General features: G+C 47.3%; 1 protein-coding gene across 1 annotated transcript; it reads right to left on the bottom strand.

The window, feature by feature from the left end:
• Nucleotides 1–4,586: 4,586 nt before the first annotated feature.
• LOC139052474 (uncharacterized) lies at nucleotides 4,587–7,620 on the bottom strand. The gene is made up of 2 exons (XM_070529592.1): nucleotides 6,846–7,620; nucleotides 4,587–4,603 (listed from the first exon to the last, which is right to left on the bottom strand). Exons 1-2 carry the CDS (start codon nucleotides 7,618–7,620, stop codon nucleotides 4,587–4,589), a joined length of 792 nt encoding a protein of 263 aa, XP_070385693.1.
• Between the last annotated feature and the right edge of the window lie 18,967 nt (nucleotides 7,621–26,587).

The following is a 26,587-nucleotide window of genomic DNA, read 5'->3' as shown; positions in this document are numbered from 1 at the left end:
CAATAAAATCTTCCTTACCTCAGTAAGGAAGCCTTCATTGCGGTGAGGCCACCTTATGTCACTCTGAAAGCTTCCTTACTGAGGGGCCCTCGGTGAAGGCTTCCTTGGTGCTTCAGCAGCGTAAGGTAGCTCCGAAGCTACCTTCATGCGTCCTTATGCCGCTCCTGGCCCTGAACGAGCGCTTCACCGCAACGCATAGCCACGTGACGTTTCCTTGCACATGCGCGCTGTCGCCCACCTGCGGAGAAGCGCGAGCACGGTACGTCCAAGGTGGTACGTCTTGCCAGGCAGGTTCGTTTCAGTCACGCGTGCGGCATGAAAGCGTTGCTAGGCGTTGCTAGGGGTTGCACGACGCCGGCGTGCCAGCGTTGATGGATCACATCAAGTTTTTCACTGTAATATGGTACCTTTTTACGGTTAGTGAACAAAACTAGAAAAAAACACCCACGCATCTCTATATTAGCTCTTTAATGTAAAAATTGCGTGACGATACAACATTTTTTTTGATGACTAATGGTGTTCGCGTAAAGCTTTTAAGAGATCATCTCGAACCCAGACATGCGACAACCGCTCCTTACGTGAGGATGGGCAAAGGGAGCTTTCAGAGTACGCTCATGTACGATTGCTTCCTCCATCGGTCCTTCGCTGTAAGGAGGCCTCACGTAAGGTTAGGAAGCGCTCGAAGGAAAGGAACGTTTCATTGTTTGGGCCTGAGTCTTGCTTTTCGCCCGTAGAATGTTTGATTGATTTATTTATTCAAAATACCTTACAGGGCCAAGAATGGAATTGAGTAAGGGGGACAAAAACAGCATAAATAGTATTGGAACTCGTACGAAATAACGACGCAAGATGCAAAACGGGAAGCAAAAGGAAAAAAAAATGTACAAAGCAAATGATAAGAAATATATATACATAGGCGCAAGGAACATCGTATTATACCATGAGTAACACGAATGCGTCATATGTGGCCAATACCTGTATTAAGAAAAAACAGTGGTCATACAAGAAATGTCATTGATGTAAGACGCACAAGATAACAAGGCATACCGCAATAGCAACGAGAATGGAAATGCAAACCAACTGAAGAGACCCAAGTAACGACGTCACTCCTTAGAAAAATGTTTCCACAGCTGATCATGGAATGGTTGGTGGTCACAGATGGATGCGATAGAGTCGGGAAGATCATTCCAAATAACAATGACACGTGGAAGTGCCGATGAATTGAAGGCTTGGGTCCTTCTGTGCCTGCGCTTTATGCTAAATTGATTGTGTATAGTCGACGCGAAATGCGTGAAGGTGCTTCCAGAGGTAATGGAGACGGCCTAGTGCTGTAACAATATTTATGAGATAGGCATAAAAGAGCAATGGAACGACGAAAATCTAATGGTTTGAGAGAGATGTCAAATTTGATCTGCTGTATGCTTGAATGGGGACTTTGTACAAATTCTAGCATTCTGATTAGGTAGTTTTGATATTGGGACCAGATGCCTGATGCAAATTCTAGTTGCGGTCGCACAATTGTTAGGTAAGCAAATTTTCTTACATTGTTCGGGGAGTTTCGCAAGTTCCGGCGTAGATACCGAAGTGATCTGGAAGCCTTGGAAGAAATGTTCTGAATGTGCGTGGCCCATGAAAGATTATGCCTGAGATGAACACCTAAATACTTGTATGATGGAGCCCGAGATACTGTTGCGCTATCAATGAGGCACGAGAAGTTAGAATTTGTACGCTTGCGACTGAAAGATTACTTTGCATTTAGTCGAGTTAAGCGTCATTCACCATTTAGTACACCAGTTTGAAATGTGGTTTAGGCCACTTTGTAGAGCGAGGAGATCATCCATAGAATTAATTGAGCGGTAAATGATCCAGTCATCAGAAAAAGTCGTAAGGGGGAATATATATGAGCGGGCAATTCGTTAATGTATATGAAAAACAATAAAGGGCCAAGAACACTGCCTTGAGGTACGCCAGATGATACGTCGCAGAGAGAAAAGGTGAAATTGTTAACCGTAGTGAACTGCTGGCGGACAGAAAAAAAATTACGAAGCCATGACAAGCTTAGGGAATCAAGGCAAAGAGCAGATAATTTTGAGAACAAACGGGAACGTGCAACGCGGTCGAAAGATTTAGCGAAATATAAAAAGATATAGCCAGTTTGTAGGTTATAGCGTCGATGTTGTAATGCAAGTCAGTCGTAAATTCTAGCAGTTGCGCGTCGCAAGAAAAGCCTTACTGGAAGCCGTGCTGTTTAGGAAAAAAGAAAGAGTTACGTTCCATTGTGACTGTACATGTGATAAGCGATAATGTGCCCGAGTAATTTGCGGCAAATGCATGTTAGCGAAATGGGGTGGCAATTTTTCATTGAATTTCTGTTTTGGTTTTTAAACACGGGGATAATCTTTGCGATTTTCCAGTCAGTAGGGAGCAAGCCAGATGATGATAATTGCTTGAGCATGAGGCATAAAATTCCACTAGAGATCGCTGCAGTGCTTTTTAAAATTTTAGAGTTAATGTTATCAACATCAGCGTTTGTTGACACCTTCAGGTTTGCTATAAGTTGAGCGATTCCTTCAGCGGAGATGGCAACATGAGCCATTCCTCGGTAACGTTCTTTCTTTATTCATGACACAGTGAAGAAACATAGATCAAGCAAACAAGCAAGCTGAACCGAACGGTTCCGGGATTATCGCTGCTCGGCAGCGACAACACATGTCGCACGCGCTTATCTCGAAATATAAATTGTAGTATTCTCAGGAATATCTGAACGAGTGCGACGTACTCTGAAAACCATTACACATAAGGAACTAGAAGACACACATCTAGAACATATAGTGACCGAAGTGATTCCAAAACGGAAAAAGAAAGCGAAGAGCACTTTCGTAATCAATCTATATAGCCCACCTAAAAACAAAGGAAACTTCATTAAACTTTTTGCGGAAGCGAAGAAGCTTGCAGGGCAAAACACCCTAATAATAGCAGGAGACTTCAATGCGAAGAGTCCGCAGTGGGGCAGTAGAATCGAAGACAAGAAAGGGCGCAGTATCTGCACAGCTGCGGAAAACATAGGCTGCGAGCTACTCACAGATGAAAGCCAACCCACCAGACAGGGCAATAGCGTAAGCGTGGACACGTGTCCCGACCTAACCTTTGTCAGGGGCGCTAAGCAAGTCGAATGGGAGAACTTGCAAGAAAACCTCGGCAGCGACCACTACGTCATCAGGGTCAGCACAGAGGCAGAAATCACCAGGAGGAAGATTGGCAAGGCAAGTCTAACAGACTGGGATGCCTTTAGAGTCCACTGTAAACAGCTAAAAGGGGACATAACGTCGGCAGAGGATTGGAGCCATCAACTCAGACAAATAAGAGATCTCTACACAAAAGAAGTGGAACGAACAGAACAAGCACCAGAAGTGGACAAACGACTCCTCAGGTTATGGGAGGCACAACGAGGCCTAACCAAGCGGTGGAAGCGTCAGAAGCTAAATAGAAAGCTTAAGAAGAAAATTGCCGAAATAACTCAGCAAGCAGAGGAGTATGCAACGCAGCTGGCAAGGCAGGGGTGGCAGCAGTTTAGTACCTCACTGAATGGCACCCTAAGCACAGCCAGAACATGGCATATCCTCAGAACACTCATGGATCCGAGCAAGAGCAAGGCGGAAAGCAGCAAATCCATTCAGAGGTTAATCCACCAGTATGAAGGAACAGAAGAACAACTGCTCCAAGCAGTACGGGAAAAATGCTACGGAAAGATCTCGATAGAAGGCTACCGAGGCGACTACCAGGGTGACGAAAACTCAACTACGGACCGACCCATCACAAGAGAAGAGGTCGTCGAGGCTGTAAGGGCTGCAACAAAGAACACAGCAGCAGGGGCGGACAAAATCCGAAACTCGCTAATTCGAAACCTCAGCGACGAAGCAATTGATCAGCTCACCCTCTACCTCAACAAACTATGGGAGGATGGCAAAGTACCAGCGGAGTGGAAACACGCCGTAGTGGTGATGATTCCCAAACCTGGCAAAAAACTACAAATTGAAAATCTCAGACCAATTTCGCTTACATCATGCCTAGGCAAGCTGTACGAAAGAATAGTGACCCGAAGAATCCAAACGCATCTTGAAGACGGAGGATGGTACCCCAACACCATGTTCGGCTTCAGGGCAAACTTGTCTACCCAAGATATCTTGCTACAGCTAAAAGAAGAGGTACTCGAGACAATGCCGAAACACGGGGAAAACGTGGTCATGGCCATCGACATCAAGGGAGCCTTTGACAACGTCTCCCACGCCGCCATTATGGAGGGGATTAACACCACTAATTGCGGGAAGAAAGTCCATGACTATATCAGAAGCTTCCTAACCGACAGAACAGCGACAGTAGGCCTAGGAGACCTACGGAGTGACGCCTTTCAAACGCCATGCAAGGGCACTCCGCAGGGCTCAGTAATCTCGCCAGTACTCTTCAACATAGCGATGGTCAACCTTACCAAGAAACTTAGCAAGATCCAAGGAATCAGTCACGCAATATACGCGGACGACATAACGATCTGGACTACTCAAGCCTCACGAGGGGATAAACAAGAGGCACTACAAGAAGCTGCCACCTGCATCGAAGAATACACAAAGCAAAGAGGCCTCAGATGCTCCACGGAGAAATCTGAACTCCTCAGGGTGGGCAGACACCCCACTGATGCCCCGCTCGAAGTAAGGCTAGAAGGACAGAACATCCCGGAACAAAAGATGATTAGAATCCTCGGCATGTGGTTGCAAGGAAGCCGGAAATGCAGCCACACAATTTGCCTGCTAAACAAAGCAGCAGGACAGGTGGGCCGAATGATTAGCAGAGTGGCACACAAGCGATATGGCATGAAAGAGGAGGACACACTCAGGTTGGTCAACAGCCTGATAGTCAGCCGGGTCACATACTCACTGCCGTACCATGCAATCACCAAAACCGAAAAAGAGCAAGTGGAGACCATCCTCCGGAAAGCGTATAAAACAGCTCTCCACCTCCCAAGGAACACATCCAACGACAAACTCATGCAACTTGGAATCAGCAACACTTTTGAAGAACTCAGGGAATGCCAGCTCAACGCACAAGTACGAAGACTCAGCAATACAACGACGGGAAGGGCGCTCCTGACAAAGCTAGGTCGGGAAGTAGAAAAATCACAAATTAGCAGGGCCACAATACCAGACCCACTAAGAAAGAAACTACGCATACAACCTATCCCTCGCAACATGGACCCAAACCTCCATGCGAGTAGGAGACAGGCTAGGGCAGAGTTTTACGAAAAGACGATGGGACATCGGGACAATACAGTCTATACCGATGCGTCCCTATACTCACACGCACACAAAAACAACGCGGCAGCGGTAGTAGTAAATAATCAAGGAGAACTAATCACAGGACTCACGGCCGAGGTGGCTAACATAACCGAGGCAGAGGAAATTGCTGTCGCACTGGCAGCGGAAGAAGGTTATAGAACAGGAATATCGCTCAATATTCTAACAGATTCACAAGAGGCGTGCCGGAGCTATATAAGAGGCAAAATAAGCAACACGGCGCTCAAGATCCTCAGCAGAGTTCCAATCGCTGAGGGACAACCCACACATAACATTATCTGGATACCAAGCCACGCAGGGATCAGGGGCAACGAAGGGGCGGACTGCCTAGCTCGAGGGATGACCAGCCGAGCAGGAACGTCAACCGCCCCAGAGGGGCCACAGATCAACTGCGGGAACAGCTATTCAGAGCTATTAAACATCTATAAGGGTCTAAGATATCAATATCCGCCACCACATAAAGCATTAACAAAGGAGGAGGCCGCAGGATGGCGGAGACTGCAAACGGGCACCTTTCCAAACTTACACATACTAAGTAGGATGTTCCCCACGCAGTATAGCGCAACCTGTCCGTGGTGTGGAGCTAAGCCAACATTATACCACATTACATGGGAGTGTACAAGAAACCAGGCATTCCACAAACACAAAAAACCAAGTGCGGAGCAATGGGAGAGCTGGCTCACCAGCCGCGAGCTAGAGACTCAAAGAGCTCTAATAGCGCACGCGTGCGAGGCGGCCCGGCTCAGTGGAGCCCTGGACTAGGGGCCCATCCATGGCTGAAGAGGACTCAAGCTTCAAGAACGAAGACTTCGGCCTCGACCCGCTAAAACCTTTAAAGAGTGATTAAAGTTTTCCATTCCATTCCATTCTGAAAATCATTTAAGATTCATGCAAAAAAGTATACCGAGTCATCGAAGCATTTAGGAGATTTGCAAGTTGCAAGTTGGTAAAGTATATAATGAAGGTATAGCATTTTGAGATGAAGTGACGCAATACTGCGCCGATTCCTGCCCTACTGAATTACGCTAACGTCCGGTCATTGATATACCCCATGTAAATTCAATGGAAAAGGCAAAAGAACATGTGAGGTTTGCAAACGATTCAGGAACGTCCGTTGTGTGCATCTTACGGCAAAATAATAGTCGAAACTCTGCATAATCAATGCTGGAAATGAAATTTATTTGCCTATCCTCAGTCATATGGCAGGATAATTTAGTGTGTCGGAGTTGAGGTTCAGGCGCTTGCAGGCTTCGTTCCGGTCTTCACCTACGCACGTCGAGGTCGAGCCACAAACGGCGATTTTAGTGATAGCTGTCGCATGGTGAGCCCTTTTCACAGATCATGATCGAATCCATACGGACATGGCCTTCCCGTGCCTGGATTTTACTCGCTATTTCTTCCATGGGCGCATGAATTGTTTCAGCCGGCAGCAGCACGGACGGACTCGCACGCAAATGGTAGCAGGGATGCGGCGCCGTGGTCGCGTCCTCCTCGGCCTACCATGGCGAGACGGGACCGTCGAGTTGCTTGCGGCCTTCCGCGCCTTGGCCCGCCGAACTTTGCGTATCGATTCGCCGCTGTTAGGAGTAGAGCGACCGGCAATGCGGTTCTTCGATGTGTCGGGGACTGCGGCCAACACGTGCTCCAGGGCGCGGCGTACACGCTTTATCTCTCGAAGGCTCATTTCGCTCGTGGCGGACGAAATACTGCTGGATCGGCGCTTGAGGCCAGTCTTCTTTGCGTGACCACTCCCGCTGCTGACCGTGCGCTTCTGCGCTCCGCGACCGCTGCGGGACGAGTGCGGCGCTGCGCAGAGGCCATGCAGAGAACCCAACAACCTGTCGAGCTCGTCGGTGCTGGCCGAGCGTCGGTGGCTCGGCGAGTGGCGCCGACGTTTCGGACTCTTGCCGATGGCAGGGACGGCTCGGCTCGGCGACGATCTCCTGTGCCTTTTATCGCGATTCGCCCGCGAAGCCTTGCCTGCCAGTCCCTTGCTGGTCGCAGGGGCGTTGTCGTCGGCTGCCGCCGGGGCATCCGCGGCTTTTGTCGTCTTCTTTCGCGGAATCGTGGGCGCGTGCGCGGACGTCGTCGGCTTTGCAGATTTCGCACTGCTTTTCACGTTGGCGTCGTGCTCGATGGACGCTCGGCGCATGCGCTTGGTAGCCGGTACCTCTCGAGCATGGCTGGCGCCATCGTCGGCGGCGACGGGCTGCTGCTCCGTGCGGCTGGCCTTTGGCGGGTGCGCTTCGATGTCGCTAGCCTGCTTCCTGTCCATGAGCCCGCGTGCGGTGGTTTCTCGGCGTCGAGCTCCCGTCCGCCTTCGCTCCCAAGCTGCCCGACCGTCTCTAGCCCTCCTTGGCGCGAAGGGGGCCAGCGGAGCAGGGCTTCGGGGCGGAACGCGAGGAGCCGGTACGATCGCGTCCGCTCGATCCAACGGTCAGCTCCGCTATGGCTGTTCGAGCGCCGTTCGAAGCCAACGCGCGTGACGGCGCGTGGACTGCCGGTGCTTCATCTTCCTCGGTGCCGCCAGTCCCCCTGAGCTTATTTGCGGTTTGTGTTGGTTTGGTTACCGACATACTTTAACGGTTATATGTTATGCAAATTATAATACAATAAATACGCGAGTCCAGATGCCCTTTTTTTAGGCATATGTGAGCATCAAGAAATCTAAGTAACATCACTTTGAGTGTATGAGAAGATCTAAGAATAAAGAAAAAAAGCGGACGAGGATAAAGCTGCAGATTTTCGAATGAAAAGCTCTTCGGAAGAAGAGAAAGAGGCTGTAACATATAGCATCCTGGGGCAAGACAAGAAAAATAACTGACACGCGGTCTTTCGATTTCTGGGAAATAAAAAGGTCCTTGCGGCACAGATAAACGTCGACGGTGTAGTTCCAACACCCAGCGAATTGGCCAAATTACTGTACGATATTGCTAAAGCTCTAGAATGTTGCTTTTAATCCATTTTGCCCTATCACGCTACGCTCCCTATTCATTATGAAGACTTCGAAGAAGTTAATGTGTTGGAGCTGAAAAATGTACTGAGCCAGCTGCCTAGTACAGCGCCAGGCCCAGATGGCATTACTACGGCAATAATAAAAGCTTTAATATATCGCCTCACGCACTACTTACCATGGTAAACTATTCTAATAAAATTTCGCGGATTCCTCCGGAATGGAGACTTGCAAAAGTAATCTCATTATTAGAAAAAAGCAAGCTGCCGATTTTGTCTTACATAACTTTAGCTCAATATTTCTTACCTCTAACCTAGTAAAGCTAATCGAAAGAATCCTAAATGACCGCATAGATGATTGGCTAATAGGGAACATGATGTTGAGCCCAGGTCAATTTGGCTTCACACGTGAATGCTCGATGTGGGAAGTCCATGTCGATCTAGAAAGTTGTATTCAGCTAGTAAGACTTACAAACGCGCTTCAGAATGCAGGTCTGCAAAAATATTTTGTTGCTTGGGTTTATGCATTCTTAAACTGATGAGGATTCTACTGCTCTCAACGTGGATTCACATTTATTAACCTATAAGCAGTCAAGAGGTCTAGGACAAGGATCAGTCCTATCGCCATTCCTGCTTATGTTTTGCTGAGTACTCTGCACTGTACCTTCGTAACAGGATATGCATGTGTCCGTATATGCCGATGACATCACATTTTTTGCTGCATCTGTAAATTTTTATGCTTTGTACCTAAGCCTACAATCTTATATGAGCACCCTAGCTGCGACATTTCGCTACAATTCGACTTGCCTGGTCAAGGCAACGCCCACTCAAGCGCAATTTGTGCCAACTGCGCAAAAGTGCGGCATTTTCGCGTTTTCACGGCAATGTAATGTTTTCAGTAGGGTTTGTCAGTGACCGACTTTCCGGATGCCCCATTTTTCGAACATGCCTGATAACTGGTATGCTTTCGCGGTACCGCTACGGTACTCCATGGAGTCAATTTATAAGACCATCTGAAATTACGGGCGCGAGAATCCTTTGCCGTCTGATTTTCCGGGCTTTATTGCCATGACCGCAGGTACGAAACGGCATTGATCGGAGCCACCACCACCGCCGTTTTGATTATCTCGTCACCTTCAACCGTTACTCCCTCACGCGGACCCGCTAGGAGCCGTAGCCACCACCGCGGCAACGCTAGGCCTAACTACTTGGACGTTCGCTGCCAAGCTTCTTGCTCTTCGATGCCTTTCAGCAAGTCGTCGCTGTTACCTATGATGCCGACTTCGCCTTTGAAAATCCCCGCCAATGGCTTCGAAGCTCGGAAAGCACGACGGATATAATAATACCGGTTCCTGAAAGTCAGCTTCGCCTCAATGCAGCGTTGAAGCGTACGGAAAGTATTGCGGTGATGCATACCAGAGTGGGGAGAAGCAGTTTTCCCGGGACACAGTATGTATTCCTTAATAATATACGCATGCACTCGCCATCTCCTATGTCATTTCGAGCACCGATACGCCTAAAAATTGTACTGGCAGGCCTCCAGAGCTATTTCGGACTTGCCTGTGACGATTTGAGCCTTTGGGAGCAGTAAAAGTAGTGCTTCGAAAGGTCGGTCGGGTATGGGCGACCAAAGTTAACGGTTTTACGCCGAATTGACTCGTATCTGTTCGCAGAGGCCACATGACAAACGAGAAAGCGACAAATCGCCTCACAACGAAAGCTAGTGTACGGGATGGTATACGAACACTCAGACACGTACCCAGGATATTTTTTCGGGGGGGGGCACCATCATCATCATCATCATCATCATCATCATCATCATCATCATCATTAGCATGTTTTATGTCCACTGCAGGACGAAGGCCTCTCCCTGCTATCTCCAATTACCCCTGTCCTGCGCCAACCGATTCCAACTAGCGCCCGCGAATTTCCTAATTTCATCGCACCACCTAGTGTTTTGTCGTCCTCGCTTGCGTTTCCCTTCTCTTGGTACCCATTCTGTAACCCTAATGGTCCAACGGTTATCTAACCGGCGCATTACATGACCTGCCCAGCTACACGTTTTCCTCCTGATGTCAATTAGAATATCGCCTATACCCGTTCGCTCTCTGATCCAAACCACTCTCTTTCTCTCTTAACGTTATGCCTAGCAATCTTCGCTCGATCGCTCTTTGCGTGGTGCTTAACTTGCTTTCAAGTCTCTGCCCCATATAAACTGGCAAAATGCACTGGGAAATGCACTGGCAAATGCATTGGCACTGGACATATTGCACTGGCAAAATGCACTGATTGCACACCTTACTTTTCACTAATAATGGTAAGCTTCCTGTCAGGAGCTGGCAATGTCTGCCGTATGCGATCCAACCTATTTTTATTCTTCTGTGAAATCCTTCTCATGATCAGGGTTCCCTCTGATTAACTGACCTAGGTAAACGTACTCCTTCACAGTCTCTAGTGGCCGACTGGCCATCCTGATCTCTTGTTCCTTTCCCCGGCTATTTATCATTAGCTTCATCTTCTCCATAATAATATTCAACCCCACTCTTACACTTTCTCTGTTAAGGTATCCAATCATTTGTTGTAACTCGTCTGCATTGTTGTTGAATAGAACAATGTCATCGGCAAGCCGAATGTTGCTGAGATATTTGCCGTCGATCTTTACTCCTAAGCCTTCCCAGTTTAATAACTTGAATTCTTCTAAGCACGCAGAAAATAGCTTTGGAAAAATTGTGTCTCTCTGTCTGACCCCTTTCTCTATAGGTATCTCCCTGCTTTTCTTGTGAAGAATTAAGGTAGCTGTAGAACCTCTGTAGATATTCTAACGCAAAAGACGAGTCAGTAAGACTAGAAACTATTTACAGATTATATTTACAGCAACGGTTCCAGCGCTGACCGGTTAGATTCACAGCGCGAGCCGAGTTCGTTCTTCCTCCTCTTTTCTAGAGTGATGGCGCCTACGCGCCTCGTTCAAACAAACAAATAATTCACGTATGTAGCAATATTTTCGAAGCTTTTTACGTAAGCGTTCTGCACTCCTTGATTACGTAGTGCCTCTACGATTGCTGGTATCTCTACTGAATCAAATGCCTTTTCGTAATCTAAGCCACATGGAGAGGCTTATTGTACTTTGCAGATTTCGCGATAACCTGAGTGATGACATGGATGTGATCCATTGTAAAGTATCTCTTCCTGAAGCCAGTCTGTTCCCTTGGTTGACAAAATGCAGTGTTAACCTTATTCTATTGGAGATTATTTTGGTAAATATTTTATATAATACTGCGAGCAAGCTAATGGTCCCACAATTGTTCAATTCTTTAACGTCTTCTTTTTCTTTGTGGATTAGTTTAATGTCTGCATTCTTCCAGTTTTCTGGGACCCTTGCAGTAGATAGACACTTCGTATAAAGAGCCGCCAGTTTTCCAAACATTATGTCTCCTCAATCTTTGATTAAATCGACTGTTATTCCACCTTATCCTCCCGCTCTTCATCGTTTCATGTCTTGCAGGGCCCTTCTGATCTCATCGCTAGCTATAGGAGAGTTTCTGTATCCTGTTCATTACTGTTTCTAAGTGAACTATCGTGACTCCTCTGGGTACTGTATACAGGTCAGCTGAGAATTTTTCCGCTGCTTTTACTATATCTTCGAGATTGCTGATGATATTATCCTTCTTATCTTTTAATGCATACATCATGGTTTGTCCTATGCCAGGTTTCTTTTTTACTGATTTCAGGCTGCGTTCATTTTTTACGGCTTCTTCAGTCATTCTCATGTTATAGTTTCGAATATCAGTTATTTTCGCCTTGTTGGTCAGTTTTGACAGTTCCGCGAATTGCGTAACGCTGTGCGGCCGCCAGTCCCATACAACCGCGTAGAGCGCAGGATTCCGCGATTCTATACGTACTGCGCTCACTGCGAAAGGTTAGAAAAACACCCACATAAGCACAGCAGAGAAGTGGCTACATGAGGCGGTTCGACCGATAACTGTAGAAGCGTCATTCAAAACAAGTAATTGTTCTCCACTTCCGGCGGCGTTTCCTCTACTTCCTTTTTAAATAAAAAGATGTTGATCCATAAATATTCTCATAAACAACGGTTAACCTTTTTATTATTCGCTTTTGCTTGCAGTTTGGTTGGTGCCTTGGCTCTCTCCCTTAGTAGATCGCTTAATTTCTCAACTCCTTGCGATTTTTGTTTCCAGTTGCCAATTTTGCACGAAAAGTGCTATACAGTTAGGGAAAAACAGACGAGGTAACGGGCGAGAGTCATCTTGCTTATGGGTTTAAGGGTTATTGCAGGGTTTCATGATGGACGCTCTTTCACATTATTTTATTTCCCAACTTATCTAACCCATATCACGTCTATATGGTTCCGGGCATCTGCCAGCGTCGCGGCGAGCCGTAACTCAAGGAAACAATGAAGCAAAGGGATAAGTTAAACGCAATTGGCGTTTTCTCCGGCTGCAACTCGTTCGATGAGAGTACAGACCAGCTGAGTAACAGCCGCATCCCTCTCCTGGTCCCAGGATCAGCCTAAACAAAGAAGGTTGAACTAACAAAAGCAACAGCTATGCGCGTGACGGTTGAATAGATGGTGACAACTGAACGCACCTCGAGTTAATCGCGCGGGTGCGGAATCTACGAGAAAACTGTCCTTCACATTACAAGAGATCCCGATAACTACCGCCATCTAAAAGGAGTGAAAAAGGCAGCATCATGCTGACCGATGAACAGCTGCGAAGTCTCAACATTGATCTGGCGGCGCTTTAGGAATGTGTGAGGAGTGGTGGCATAGGTGGGGAGGGGGGGGATATGCCACTTGATTTCAGGGGGGGGGAAGGGGCCCGGGCCCCCCCGAGCCCCCCCCCCCCCCCCCCCCCCCCCGGGTACGTGCCTGCGAACACTGCTCGCGACCACCATCACCATCATTGCGACATACCGTACGGAGGCACCTCACCTTGGCCCTGTTCATAGACGCATAGTCTCTTGTCAAGCTTCTAGCATTGTTACTGGGCGTAATAAATATTTAGTCTAATGCAGTAAAGCATGTCAAAGCACATCTGTCATTTGGAAAGGACATAAGACATTTGCTATTACTTTTTGTCTTTTGCTTGGTGGCGTCGATTGTTCTAGGTCATTTGTAATTTTATGTATGCATTGCGCCCCGGCGTGTATCTTTTTTCTATTTAGCCTACAAAATTTTATGTAATTGTTTACAGAATTAAGTTCCTTGCTTACCCAAATAAAAATGTGTGCAGCATACCGTGCACGGTATACCATCCGTGGGAAGGCAGGCTTAATTGGTGGCTGTGGGCTTTGTCACTTGGTTCGTTGTTGAACAGCTCTTACTGATTGCAAAGCAATATTAGGCGTCGCTAAATGGCCCACAGATTACTGCTGTACTACTCCAAGTGTTCCAAAATGACAAATTTTTCTGCTTCGAAACTGCTCCACACTCCTGGTGTCAATGCTTCTAAACTGTTCCAGAACGGCATTTTTCCTGCTCCAAAGATTCCTCCAAATCCTGAATAGCCTGGACCACCATTGCATTAACCTCTTTTTTAGCATCAGAAAAAGCGCCATCCTAGTATTCCCTCAACGTGTTCCTGTGAAAAGATCGATTTTTTATGGGGTATAGAGTATCGCGCAGGTGAATTTTCCAAAATGTTTGGGTGTAAAGTTTGCTGAAAAGCTAAACTGGAGTCCGCGTATAGAGCACATTACCTCAATGGGAGCACGCGCAGTGGGAAGTCTGCGTAGACTTAGCAGCAATCGATCAATATTGCGTCGGTATGCCCTCATTATGATCTACTACATATATGCTCGCCCGACAATAGAGCTCGGCTGCGTTTTGTTGTTTTGGCGGACCTGCATACAACATTCGTACTGTTGTTCTACCAGAACAAGAGGCGTTACGTTTACGTCGTGGGCTTCCTAAATTTGTCGCTAATGGTATCTTATATATAGAAGCATGCCGGCCTTCTCTTGCAAATTCATATTTTAACAATACAAACTTTCCTAATGATATACGCATCACCAGAGAGGAGGTCAGAATATATTTTCATTAATGACTCGGCCTCATTTTTGGACCATCAATAGCATCTCTCACGTTTCCCTCAAGTAGTTTTCGTGCAGAAACTATTGGACCCATCAAATGTTCACCTTTGCTAGGTCGTGTTACGAAATTCCTTTGTTCCAGTCGTTAAAATTGAGTTTGATGATACACCCGTCGTGGTTGCTCAGTGGCTATATTGTTGGGCTGCTGAGCACGAGGTTGCGGGATCGAATCCCGGCCTCGGCGGCCGCATTTCGATGGGGGCGAAATGCGAAAACACCCGTGTACTTAGATTTAGGTGCACGTTAAAGAACCCCAGGTAGTCAAAATTTCCGGAGTCCTCCACTACGGCGTGCCTCATAATCAGAAAGTGGTTTTGGCACGTAAAACCCCATAATTTGAATTTGATGATATTTTTCTAAACAGTGCTAAACATTTGCCCTACTAATATCTTAATAGTACGCGTATTTTGGAACAATATCTTACACACCTGGATACTGTTGGTGCTCGAGGTAGCGCTTGGGGCAGGAATCTACCAAGCCTATCGACGAGTACGTCCGGTGGTTAGAATGAAGGGAAAATGGTTCATTTTACATTATTCACTCTGGCTCTTGACACGAAAGCCCACTCCATGCAGGAGCATATAAACGTCTGAGTTGACATCAGGGCACGCCAGCCACCACCCTCACTGCACCAAAAGTATCCAGTTGTAATACAGTCGTCTTCCCTAGGTGACTAGAGTAGGGAATCTGATGACTGTATAGCGGCCAATCACAATCGTCAAATCGTTCGGACTATCCTGCCCATGATATCGTACTATCCTGCTGAACTCCGCCTCTGTCGTTGTAACTTCGCCTCAGCATATTTAGCAAACGCGTAGCAATCTGGAAATCGGAAGTCGAAGGCATTCCCATGGTAGCATTCAAGGTTGCGCATTTTCATCATTAGTTCAGGTTGCCAGACGCTGGTAGAAGGGTCTTTTGGTGACCGGTCAACTGTCGGCACCAACGCTGCGTTGACTTCGGGAGGGGGGTGACAAAGGGGGGGTGGGGGGTTTGTGTCGTGGCAAACGTGTAATTAATGCCCTTGGCCGTGTTGAGACGTAACATTACAAAGACCGTGATAGCAACTGAAGCTTCCGTCTGTGAAGGGAAGGTAGGTGTGGGCATTGTATCGCCATATCTAAATCGGTCTTTTATAGCAATATCTAAATTGGACTTCACGCCTTTCGTTTATGCGGAATTATTGGTACTTGACTTAGCTTTATGGAAATTACTATCATCTCTGTCATCAGCGGTAATCTTAAACGGTGGTCTGTCTGTCTGTCTGTTCTTCACTAACTACATTCAAGTTGTCAGATTCATTAGAAACTTTCTATTCTCTCCTCTCAAGACATTTAGCTCTCGTTCGTTTAGTGCCGGTGCCAGGACACAAAGGTTTAGCCTTAAATGAATATGCAGATGCCTTCGCAAGAGCACGCCACGATTGTCCTATAATTCCTATTTCAGCTATGTCAGCTTTCATCAGTGCGGCGTGACTCGGAAAATATACTACTGTGAATAACTTCGCGCAATCATCGTTGTCAACATATGATTATCCCGCATCTCGAATATCCTTGGGACAAATGGTGCTCCACTAGAAAAATTCAAGTAACGATTACTTGAACTTGCATTGAACTTCTGCCTCCACAGGTCTGGTTTGGCTATATTACCTTTGTGTCCTTTATGCAGTGAGAATGAATATCTGCAGCAGTTCATTTTTTACATGTCGCCAATTTATTATTCATACGAAGAAAAGTTTGGAAGAACACTTCCCAAACCTTGGCTTGAATTTGACTCTTCCAGTAATTCTTTCCTTTGGGGTTAGTGTACTGGGTTACAGCCACAGTAACGTTTGTGAAGCCCTCTGCATCTTTCTGCGTGAGACAAAAAGAACTACATGGTAAAATTTTTATATTAATACTTATTACGCTCGCAAAACCTTTTCCTGTAATACTTAGATATTTGATCACTCACATCTGAAACCGTAAATAATTTAAATTCCGTTTACAAGATACTTATTTCATCTCACCTTACTTTCCAAAAAAATGATAACAATTTTTTTCGCGGACAGATTCATGGCCTATCGCCCAGAGTGGGTTACGCCATATCACTAGGGAACAAGAAGAAGAAGAAGAAGAAGAAGAAGCTTTATTAAAGAATACCATACCATACCATACCATACCATACCATACCAATAGTCTGCAGTTCTTGCTGTGGTGGCCTAAGGTGACGGCTCGAAGTCCTTGGACTCGAGCGGCATCTTCGGCTTGCCGGACGGCCCAGAGCTGGTCTGCCAGCTCTGAACTTTTGATAGCCGCCTCCCAGTGGCCTCGACGCCTACGAAGAAGGTCCCCGGTGACTCCCGCATCCGGGGCGGCGTCGGGAAGAAGCGCGCTCGAGCCTTCCCATACTCTGGCAACGGCCGCGATTATGGATGCGTCGCGAACGGAGCTGGTTTGACTACCGTTGTTGCCGGCACATTCCCAGAGCATGTGTCGCAGCGTTTCTCTCTGTCCGCATGTTTTACACGTGTCTGTTGAATATAAACGTGGATAGCAGTGGTGTAAGATAGCGGGGCTAGGGTAAGTGTGTGTCTGGAGCAAGCGTAAAGTTACGGCCTCGTTCGTGTTCAGTTTATCGTGCAGTGGCGGGAATGTACGTCTTTCGAGTATGTAGTGTTGGGTGAGGTCTCTGAACGTGGTTAGCCGATCGCCCCACGCCCAGTGTGTTTCTTGTTGCTATGTTTCTGTCGTAGTGTCCCGATCCAGCAGATCCGATGGCCCGCTCTCGGGGGCGGAGGCGGCCACATAATCAGCGGCGGCTCGATGTGTGAGACCTCGAGCCGTGGCGTGGGCCGCCTCGTTGCCTGCGAGCGGAACATCGGTGTGTGCCGGGGTCCAGAGGAGGAAGACCGTAGAATATTGGGGTTGCGAGCGCGATGACGAGTCGCCGTCGTCAGAAATTTGGAGTATGCGGGCCGCTTCCCGCGAGACACGACCGCGCGCAAAGCCGCGGATGGCCGCCTGCGAGTCGCTGATCACGATCGCAGCGTTCGGCACCGCGACGAGTGCTAGGGCTATCGCGGCTTCTTCGGCCGCCTCCGTGTGTCCCGTGGTCACCGTGGCGCTCGCGAGGCACTTACCCGAGCGGTCTACAACCGCTAACGCGCGTACGCTTCTCCCTCCTCCATATCGCGCCGCGTCTACGTACACCGCCTCGTTGCTGTTACCAAACTTCTTCTGAAGGTCGCTTGCTCGTTCGTTGCGTCTCCCGGCGTGGTGCGTCGGGTGCATGTTCTTGGGAAGCGGCGGGATGATCAGGCGGTCGCAAACCGAGGCGGGAACCGCAGTCATTTCCCCATGCTGAGTGTGGTACGCGATGCTGAGCGACTCGAGGATGCATCGACCTGCCTTTGACCACGATAATCGTTCGTATTGCTCAACGTCGTGCGCCTCGATTAACTCGTTAAGGGAGTTGTGAACTCCGAGCTCTAGAAACTTGTCGGTGCTCGCATTGAGTGGAACGCCGACCGCCCTCTTGAAAGCCTTTCGGATCATGCACTCGACTTTGTTTTTTTCGGACCCGATCCACCTCAGGTAGGGGGCAACATACGTTATGCGGCTTATCGCGTACGCCTGCACGAGACGGATCGCGCACTCTTCACGCATACCATTGCGTCTATTCGTGTTGCGACGCGCGAGTCGGATCGTGTCATCTACCGAACGACGAAGTATTCGCACCGTCTCTCCGTTATGGCCGTTTGCCTGCAGGTGTAACCCTAGGATTCTAATTTTCTCTACGTGCGGTACGGGAGTACCATCTGCCAATGTAATGCGTATTTCGGAATATTCCCGTTCCTCTTCGCGCAGGGTTTTACGACCTCTCCTTGTGGGTTTGTAGAGTAAGAGTTCGGACTTGGTAGCCGAGCACTCGAGGCCCGTTCCACGCCAGTAATTCTGAACCGCATCTACTCCTGCCTGTAGCGTTCGCTCGACGTGACCGTCAGATCCTCCACCGGGAACCCAGAGGGTGATGTCATCCGCGTAGAGACTGTGATGTAATCCTTCTATTTCTGTTAATTTCTCGGGTAGGCCAAATAGAACTAATTTAAAGAGTAATGGTGATATGACGGATCCTTGCGGGGTGCCGCACGGACCCGGGAACAAGGACAAGAACATTAGGCGGAGCTGAGTCGAAGAAGAAGCTAGCAGCAGGGTCCGAGAGGGGATTGGCCACATTTTAACTGATTTTGTTGTGTTCTTCCTTCTACAGCTTTGTTTCTTTCCTTTCCTTCCAGGCACCGTGAATGCCGGTCTCCGATCCAAGTCAGGGCTCGCCCTGGTCGTCTAGCCGTCCCATTGCTTCGGTGCCTCTGGAGTGTTTCTTTCGGAAACGAGTGAATACCTTGCCCGTGGCGCTCGTCCCCACAGATGGCGGATCCATTCGGTTGACTGAATCGGAAAGTTTGCAGGAGGAGCTTCGTGCTATAACGGATCATTCAATTCATATCTCTGAGGTGAGGTGTTTTGGCAATACTGGCATTCTGTCTAAGTAGTGTATAATGTTCATTGCCTGACTTATTTGCTTAACTGCACGAGATTGGCTAGGATCGCCGTCCGCGCTTCCGTGCCTCCACATCTTTCATGCGTGAAGGGCATTGTTGGTGGGCTACCCACCAATATCCCTCTCAAGGCCTTCTCGAAGATGCTCCCTCCGGCTGGTGTTGTTTCTGTCTTCAGATGCAATAGAGAAGAGGGTGATAACCAAGTTCTAACTGAGAGTGTGATTGTCCCGTTAGCCGGTTTAACGCGAGACTCTGAGTTGAAGGCATGGTCGTATTTATTCGGTGTGAAGGCGTTTACACCTAGACCAATGCACTGCCGGAACTACTGAAAGTACGGACACAGAGCGAGTGCCTACAGATTTTCAGTGCGATGCTGCGATTGTGGCGGCTCTCACTCCGCATCAGCCTGATACGTAGATGCACAAAAGTATTGATGGGGCGATGGAGTACATAGTACTACGGATAGCAACTTCCCTGCGGTGCTTGATGTAGGCGTTTGAGATTGCGGAGAAACGCTATTGCTTCGGTGCGGAAACAGGAGCAGAAATCAAAGACCGTGATGTCGGTTACGAATCCACTGTATCCCTTCAACCCACATCTCTGAAAGCCACAGTTTCGGCCGCAGGGGCCGCAGCTATTGACTATGCAATACCAACAGTCATGGAGCGACTTTTTAACACGTTTGCTGAAGGTGTTACCGAGATGCTAACTGCCACATTCAATTACCTGCTACAATCTCACTCTGCTGCTGCTGCCTCCACTTTAGCTAGTATTCCGGCTAAACATTGAAGAGAAACAAACCGTGAACGTCAGACAGAAAGAGAGTGTGATACATCCGTGTGTTCTGCGCTATCATCGACTGCTGGACTCAACCACTCATTTTGACGCATGAGCCTTGGGACCATCAGCAATAGACGTAAGTGTTCCCCAGTCTCCCACTGGTTCTCTTGAATCTAGTGCGAAAAAAGAAAGCAAAAACTGTGAACACCACGAGCAGGATGCGTTTCATTCTGCCGTGGAGTCATCGATAGTAGGATAACCATGGCATCAGTAAAAATTCTTCAATCGAACTGCTGCTCTATATCCTCCGGTTACGTTGACCTTCTTTATCTAATTTATAATCCAACACGATATATTATTTGACTTCAAGAATTAGACAGAAGCCATAAGTCGATGAGCACTACCTTACACAATGTCATTGTAGCGTCAAGAAGGTTTCGCTACTAGGGTACCGACTGTGGGACACTTTATTTTAATTTTTTTCCCTTTAGGACAGCCCTCCCAAGGTTTCTGTTAGCATTTAGTTGTCTGCTGCGTCGTTTTGAATGTTTGTCTTCACCCCCTTTTAGTATTTTGTTGGATGCACTTTTTAATCAACCTAGTGTGGCCAATGGGTATCAACCTGTGGGTGTGAGCCATGTTTTGGGGCAATAACAACCTTGCCATTCCGGATACGTTTCCTTGGGCACCTCCTCCCTAGGGCATCGGGACAGGATTGTCGGCGCAGCTGTTGAGAAGTTTCTATCGGTATTAGCATGATTGTTATCATAAATTCGTAAAATGTGTTATTTAACATTTCTAGTTTCTTGAAATGTTTCATTATACTTTCTTTCTAGTTTGGCTAGTCATCTTTCTAACTCAACCGAGTCTTGGCCCATCCCACATAGTGAGTTTGAGCCAATCATAAAGACCGACCGACCGACCGACCGACCGACCGACCGACCGACCGACCGACCGACCGACCGACCGACCGAGCGAGCGAGCGAGTGAACGAATGAACGAATGAACGAACTAACGAACGGGCCCAACCATCCAACACGACCGGCCGACACGAGACCCGTCCCACTGACCAAATCCAGCCAGGTCGCTGCTACGTTTTGTCATCGGTAGTTATCATGCACAAGTGATATATATATATATATATATATATATATATATATATATATATATATATATATTGAAACTTCTGGAATGGCAGTGGCTCTCCAAAAGTGAAGCCTGTGGCCGCCATTTTGCCAGAAGCAAAAAGCCCGAACCGTAGACACCGTTGCGCGGTGTGGCGTGCGTTCGTCGTGCTTATTGCTTGTGTGCAGTCGGAACATTGTTTAACTGATTGCGGCTGCCTTTCCGAGCGCATCATTGTACGCCAGTAGGTCATGGCTACACCAATCACGTAGTGTGCACGCCCCTGTTATAACGTTCCCTCTGTAACATATGCTCTAGTTTGTTCACGACCATATGTTGTGCGTACATTTGCTTTAGTTGTGAACGGTTTGGAAACTGCTACTTACACACATGAAATTTGCACGTTAAGTAGTCGCTGGCACGTAAGTTCGAGTCGTATTTCGCAGCGCAGCTGACTCAGATTGTGACGTGCGGTGCGCATTTGGATCACCTTCGCTATCAGGTTTGCACGTATTGCGCAATGACTGTTTTTGTAATCGGGAAACCAGCAATACGTACGCACAAGAAGGACGAGTACTCGATTCATGAGAAAAAAAGTGGAAGGGTTACAAGTTCAGCGCTCATCTAGCAAAGAAATCTGGTAAAGAAGATGTGAAATTGAAATCCAGTCCACTTTTTTTTTGTGCAGACGTCTGCATGTCTCACTGGATTCCTCTGCGTTCACAAATACGTACCAACTCACCCAGAAAACATTCTGTTGTATTATGGCTTCAACATAAGAGCGCCTTTTTTGCCTCTAGCAATATGGCCACCGTGGCTTCGCCATCGCCCGGAAGGCGACTGATAGTTTCGGTTTCAAGGAACATGCGCGCTTCAAGCGGTTGCCGGACATCGTAACTTTTCTTCTTTTTCTTTTTGTGAGTTTCAAATCGGGCGAAACTAGGGAAGTGGTTGTCCTCGTGCGTCCATCGAGCTTACCTCCGATTACCCTTGCTACTCTCTCAGCGAAATCACAAGTCGGATCATGCTTGATCATCTGCTTCGGTTGTTGTCGTCCCAAGAATGAAGATGGGAAAGATAATATAGAGAAGCTTGATCAGGGGTGGGAAACCAGTTCCACCAAGCATTAGACGAAGATGGCTAAATTGGGGCATCACATTTATTGCGCGGCTCTGGTAACACCGTGAATTCCAGTTCTGCGATGTTCTCCAGGTTTCCTAATGACGTAGCAGATCACGGTCAAGCGCGCACAAGCAAGGACAAAGTGAGCAGTAGACAACACAAGCTCTTTCTTCCAACTGATCCTGTATTTGCAAAATTGCATCATATGAACGCTTTCCTCGAAGATGTCACAAGACCGAAATGCCGACATCGGGTGGCTATGCTCAGAAACTTAGTTTCTTTGGATGACAGAAAAACAGAAGGTGCGTTGACACTTTGCACACCTGCCTTTCTAATGCAATCTGTTTTAATTGTCTCCCCAACACCCTAGTTCTTATATTTGGATACTATCTATAGTGGCCAAAAATAAGAACCAGGATGCATTAGAAAAGGGGTGTGTCGTGTGTAAGTGCACCCTCTGTTTTACAGCGACGCTGTATACCTGTACCGCCCAAGGAAATTTTCGTGTCGATGTGGTCAGGAAAAAACTTCCAATACGTGGGCCCATCCTGGAGATAGTCCAATGACGCGATGACCCGCGGCAGAGGTGAAGCAGGATTTAAGCATTCCTCATACGTGGGCCGATCCCGAAGATAGTGCAATGCTGGCTCGACCCACGGCGGAGGTGAAGCAGGCGTTAAGCACTCTCCATACGTGGGCCGATCCCGAAGATAGCGCAATGCCGGGCCGACCCGCGGTGGAGGTGAAGTAGGCTATAAGCACTCCCCATACGTGCGCCGATCCCGAAGATAGTGCAATGCTGGGTTGACCCGCGGTGGAGGTGAAGCAAGCGTTAAGCACTCCCCATACGGGGGGCGATTCGGAAATAGTGCAATGTCGGGCCGACCCCGGGTAGATGTGTAGTTCGCTATAAAAGGGGGCACATACACAGCCTCGCTGGTCATCCTTCTTCACATAGTGAAAGGGCACTGAGGTTTTTTCTGTCGTCCAAAGAAACTAAGTTTCTGAACATGGCCACCTGATGTCGGTATTTTGTTCTTGTGACGTCATGAAGGAGAATTTTCAAATTATAGAATTTTGTAAATACATGATCAGTTTGAAGTAAGCGCTTGTGTTGTATACTTCTCACTTTGTCCTTGTTTGTTCGCACGTGACCGTGATCTGTTATGCGTTACCAACTAGCCCAAAAGTTCGTGCTCTTGAGCTTCATTTATAGTAAATTGGGCTCACTTTCTTCATGTCTGTACGTAGAATCTTCTTTTATCGCTTCCCTGATTGTGAATGCTGAATGCCGTGGACGTGCTTTAAACTTTTGCATGCGGAACAAGATTCTACCAGATGATGTGAAATTGGCTTTTAGTGGGTTGAAGGCATCCGTCGGTCACGCCGCAAGGGTTTGGAAGATCCCGAGGGCACAGTGGCGTGCACAAGCGCGCATTTACAGGGATCTTTTCTACACGCGGCTTCGTGATCCCTCGAAGCCATCCGGTGGTATTTATGATCTACGTTCCTACTTCGCCGTAGTTGACCGCAGGTCAGAATTTGTTTGGCAGTAAATGCCGAGGAGCCTTCGGGACAGCCAGCCTAAGCGTCCCCATACGTCTAAGTGGGAAGTGAAGACTGTTGGTCAAGTTCGTCTACCGGAAAATGTGGAGCACATCTTCAGTCTTGGACCCAAGTTTACCGTAGAGCCAAAATTGACTGCCCCAGAACAATTGTCGCTAGTTCGACGTGTTTCGCGGTATGCAGATAACAGTGAAGCTGAAAGATATATTTCAGGAGGAATGGATGCGTCGAATCGCGGTAAAAGTACAGTGCCACATATACCGTTAAGCTGGATCGTTTCAACTTTGCGTAAACATGACCTGTGCCTTCTCTCTTCTGATAAAGAAGGAGGGTTTGTGGTTTCCACAAAGAACCAATTTGGTAAAAACGCCTTAGAAGCGATTTCAGCCGTCATGCATGGGTCCCAAAATGTTTCGGTTAAAAAACTGCAGACCGCAGGAAAAGCCCTTTGCCGAAAGCTTAACTTTAAAAGTTGGCGGCAAACATTGGGAATAGTAATGTTTCTTGAAAGTCATGTTAACCGTGAAAACCCACAAAGTGGATTGCCTCCTAAGGGCCCGTACATGGTCGCTCCGCCCGTCCGTTCCGCCCTCGTCCGGTCGCGAGCGGAAGCCCGAAAGGCGGAAGGTGTCGCAAAATTCGATGCACGCTCAATCCGCACGAGCGGAACGCACGCGCACTCCTATTGGGCGACGCGGTCTGTTGACAGCTGGCAACCGTTCGGCGGAGCAAAGGTGTTCAAGGTTGGCAACGACCTTTGACAGCAGACGACACTGGCATATTTTTGCAGATGTGATTTCAATTTTCCGCGTTCCGGCGAAAATGCGACTCTAGGCTGCCACATTCTGTTCTGCAGCCGTATGTGTTGCATTGGCACCGTCATCCTTCTTCGAAACATTGCACAGTCGTCTTATCTGCGCCACCTTTTACAGATGTATTGCAATCGCATCACGTCGCAGCACGCGACGTATTCTCGGATGATTACTTTCAGTGCACGCTGCCTTGGCTGGTTGAACAAAACCTCTCTAATTATCCAGCGTGATGCGTTCTGCGACACGCGAAACTGATATTGTCGCCGGAAGCGCGGTGGCGCGGTTTCTATAGTGTTAGTGACAGCTTGCAAGAATACAGAACACACGCACATCTGTCGCGGAATGCATTTGCGTAGGTCGCCAAGACGCACATTTCTACCACTGAGCACGCGTGTGAGGCCCCGAGTACAGCTTGCTGATACGCTTGCTCGTGCTTTTTTTTTCCCTCTGCCAATTTTAAGAGGGTGCTTAAAGCAGTTGGATGCATGGAATGCCTTTTCCTTAAATGATATGCTCAGCGATGACTGAAGTTCTCACCGTGCGCAGAAAAAGTTGTGCATGAGTGGTTAACTTCATGCAGCAAGGAATTGAAGGTTAAGCAGTGAGTGTACAATTCATTATGACTGGCTTAAAGCAATGTGTATGTATTGCGGTGACCTTATGCAGATATATGCATACTCATGAGATATGTTTCCAAGGGGAGTACTTATTTGAAAGCATATAATTTACATTGCTGATAAGAAAACTTATTTTGAGTGAAATCAAACAATTGCATTCTTTCTTGCCAGCCTGGCTACCCAATATGCTGCCACCTTACTACTTAACATACCTAATTTAACATTTCAACAATGTACAAAGATTACCAAAGCACACAAAATTAAGCAGTACCTTGACAGGCATGCTCCCTCTCTCACCCATGGCACCAAACAAGGATGTTCGACTTGAGATTGTTTTATACTGTCGGCATTGTACATGCGTGTTCTATTTTGTTTACTCTACATATAAAAAATAAGCTCTAATCAGGTTATATGAGTTAGTTGGGCATGAGCTGCATGTTGTTTATGTATTTATTTAGTAACAACCTTGCTAGCTCATGCACAGCCACATTTTAGGAAAATGAAAAATGCATAGCATAACATAAACAGCTGGCCAGTGCCTGTATTTATTTGAAAGCAAACCGACATTATCAAGTGTAGCTTAGCAGTGAGCTCAGTGACCTCTTGTGGTGGGAAAAGGTTGATGTAGTTGGTAGTTTTGTGTTTGTCTTTTTTACTTAGTTGCTGTTTTAACATGCACATGACAATGAAATGAAGGTGCATAGGGCAGAAGACAGGGCCACACAAAAAGCGAGGAAACATTCATTGTCATTTTTTTATTTCCATAACAAACCAGCGAATAGTTCCTTAGGTTCAGTTTTGTGAATAATGCACAAGGTGTTCTGCGTAAAACTGAAAGATTGTAGTGCTCTATTACCTATACACCATTTGGGTAGCCAAATGAACGATACTCCCATTAGCACTGTGAGAGCATAGAAATTTGCAGTCAAGAGGCCGCAGTGGCTCAGCCTCTGTGCCAAATGTAAAATTGTTCCAAAAGAAAACATGCATACTGGTGAATTGGGTATGCATTCACATCTGCTATTCAAATCCACACATCACAAGTAATCTTTCATTCCTTGGCACATTTCTCACCATTGTAGAGACTTTGTTTCAGCGCTCTGTGTGTGCAGTAATATAACTTGGTAAATCAAAGCTGCGGTTATTCAGTACACTGAAAGCAACTTTGCGTGTGGGTTAGATAAAATAATGCTCCTACATATGGGTCAGCTTAGTATTATCAGCCGCTTTGTTTACTAGTTCACTGCTACGCCTGAACTATACGGTGCCACTGGACAATGCTGTATCCCTGCAGGCACGCTTGAACAGCTTGGATATGCACAAACAATCCTTTACATCGCACTTAAATTAAGGTCGTGTAGATTTGCTGTCACAATGTGCTTGTAAGCATAACTGCCGAGCATTCAAAAAAGTGTTCGAAATGTAAGGGTGGATGCTCAGGTTTGCAGGTGTGACATTTTACATTTATAGTGCAAGGACACACCGATGAACAGGAAGGATACCACACACATCCTCGTGTTGTGACCTCGCGGTCACAATGCAAGTAGTTTTCAGTGGTGTTTAGCTATAAACATGAGAAGCAATCTGTAAATTCAAAACTGTATTAAGTGA

Source organism: Dermacentor albipictus, unplaced genomic scaffold (assembly GCF_038994185.2).
Source record: "Dermacentor albipictus isolate Rhodes 1998 colony unplaced genomic scaffold, USDA_Dalb.pri_finalv2 scaffold_24, whole genome shotgun sequence".
NCBI classification, from domain to species: Eukaryota; Metazoa; Arthropoda; class Arachnida; order Ixodida; family Ixodidae; genus Dermacentor; species Dermacentor albipictus.
This window is presented reverse-complemented; position numbering and strand designations above follow the sequence as displayed.

Excerpts from the sequence above, each read along its gene's own strand:
- LOC139052474 (XM_070529592.1), bottom strand. The coding sequence starts at position 7,620 with ATGGACAGGAAGCAGGCTAGCGACATCGAAGCGCACCCGCCAAAGGCC.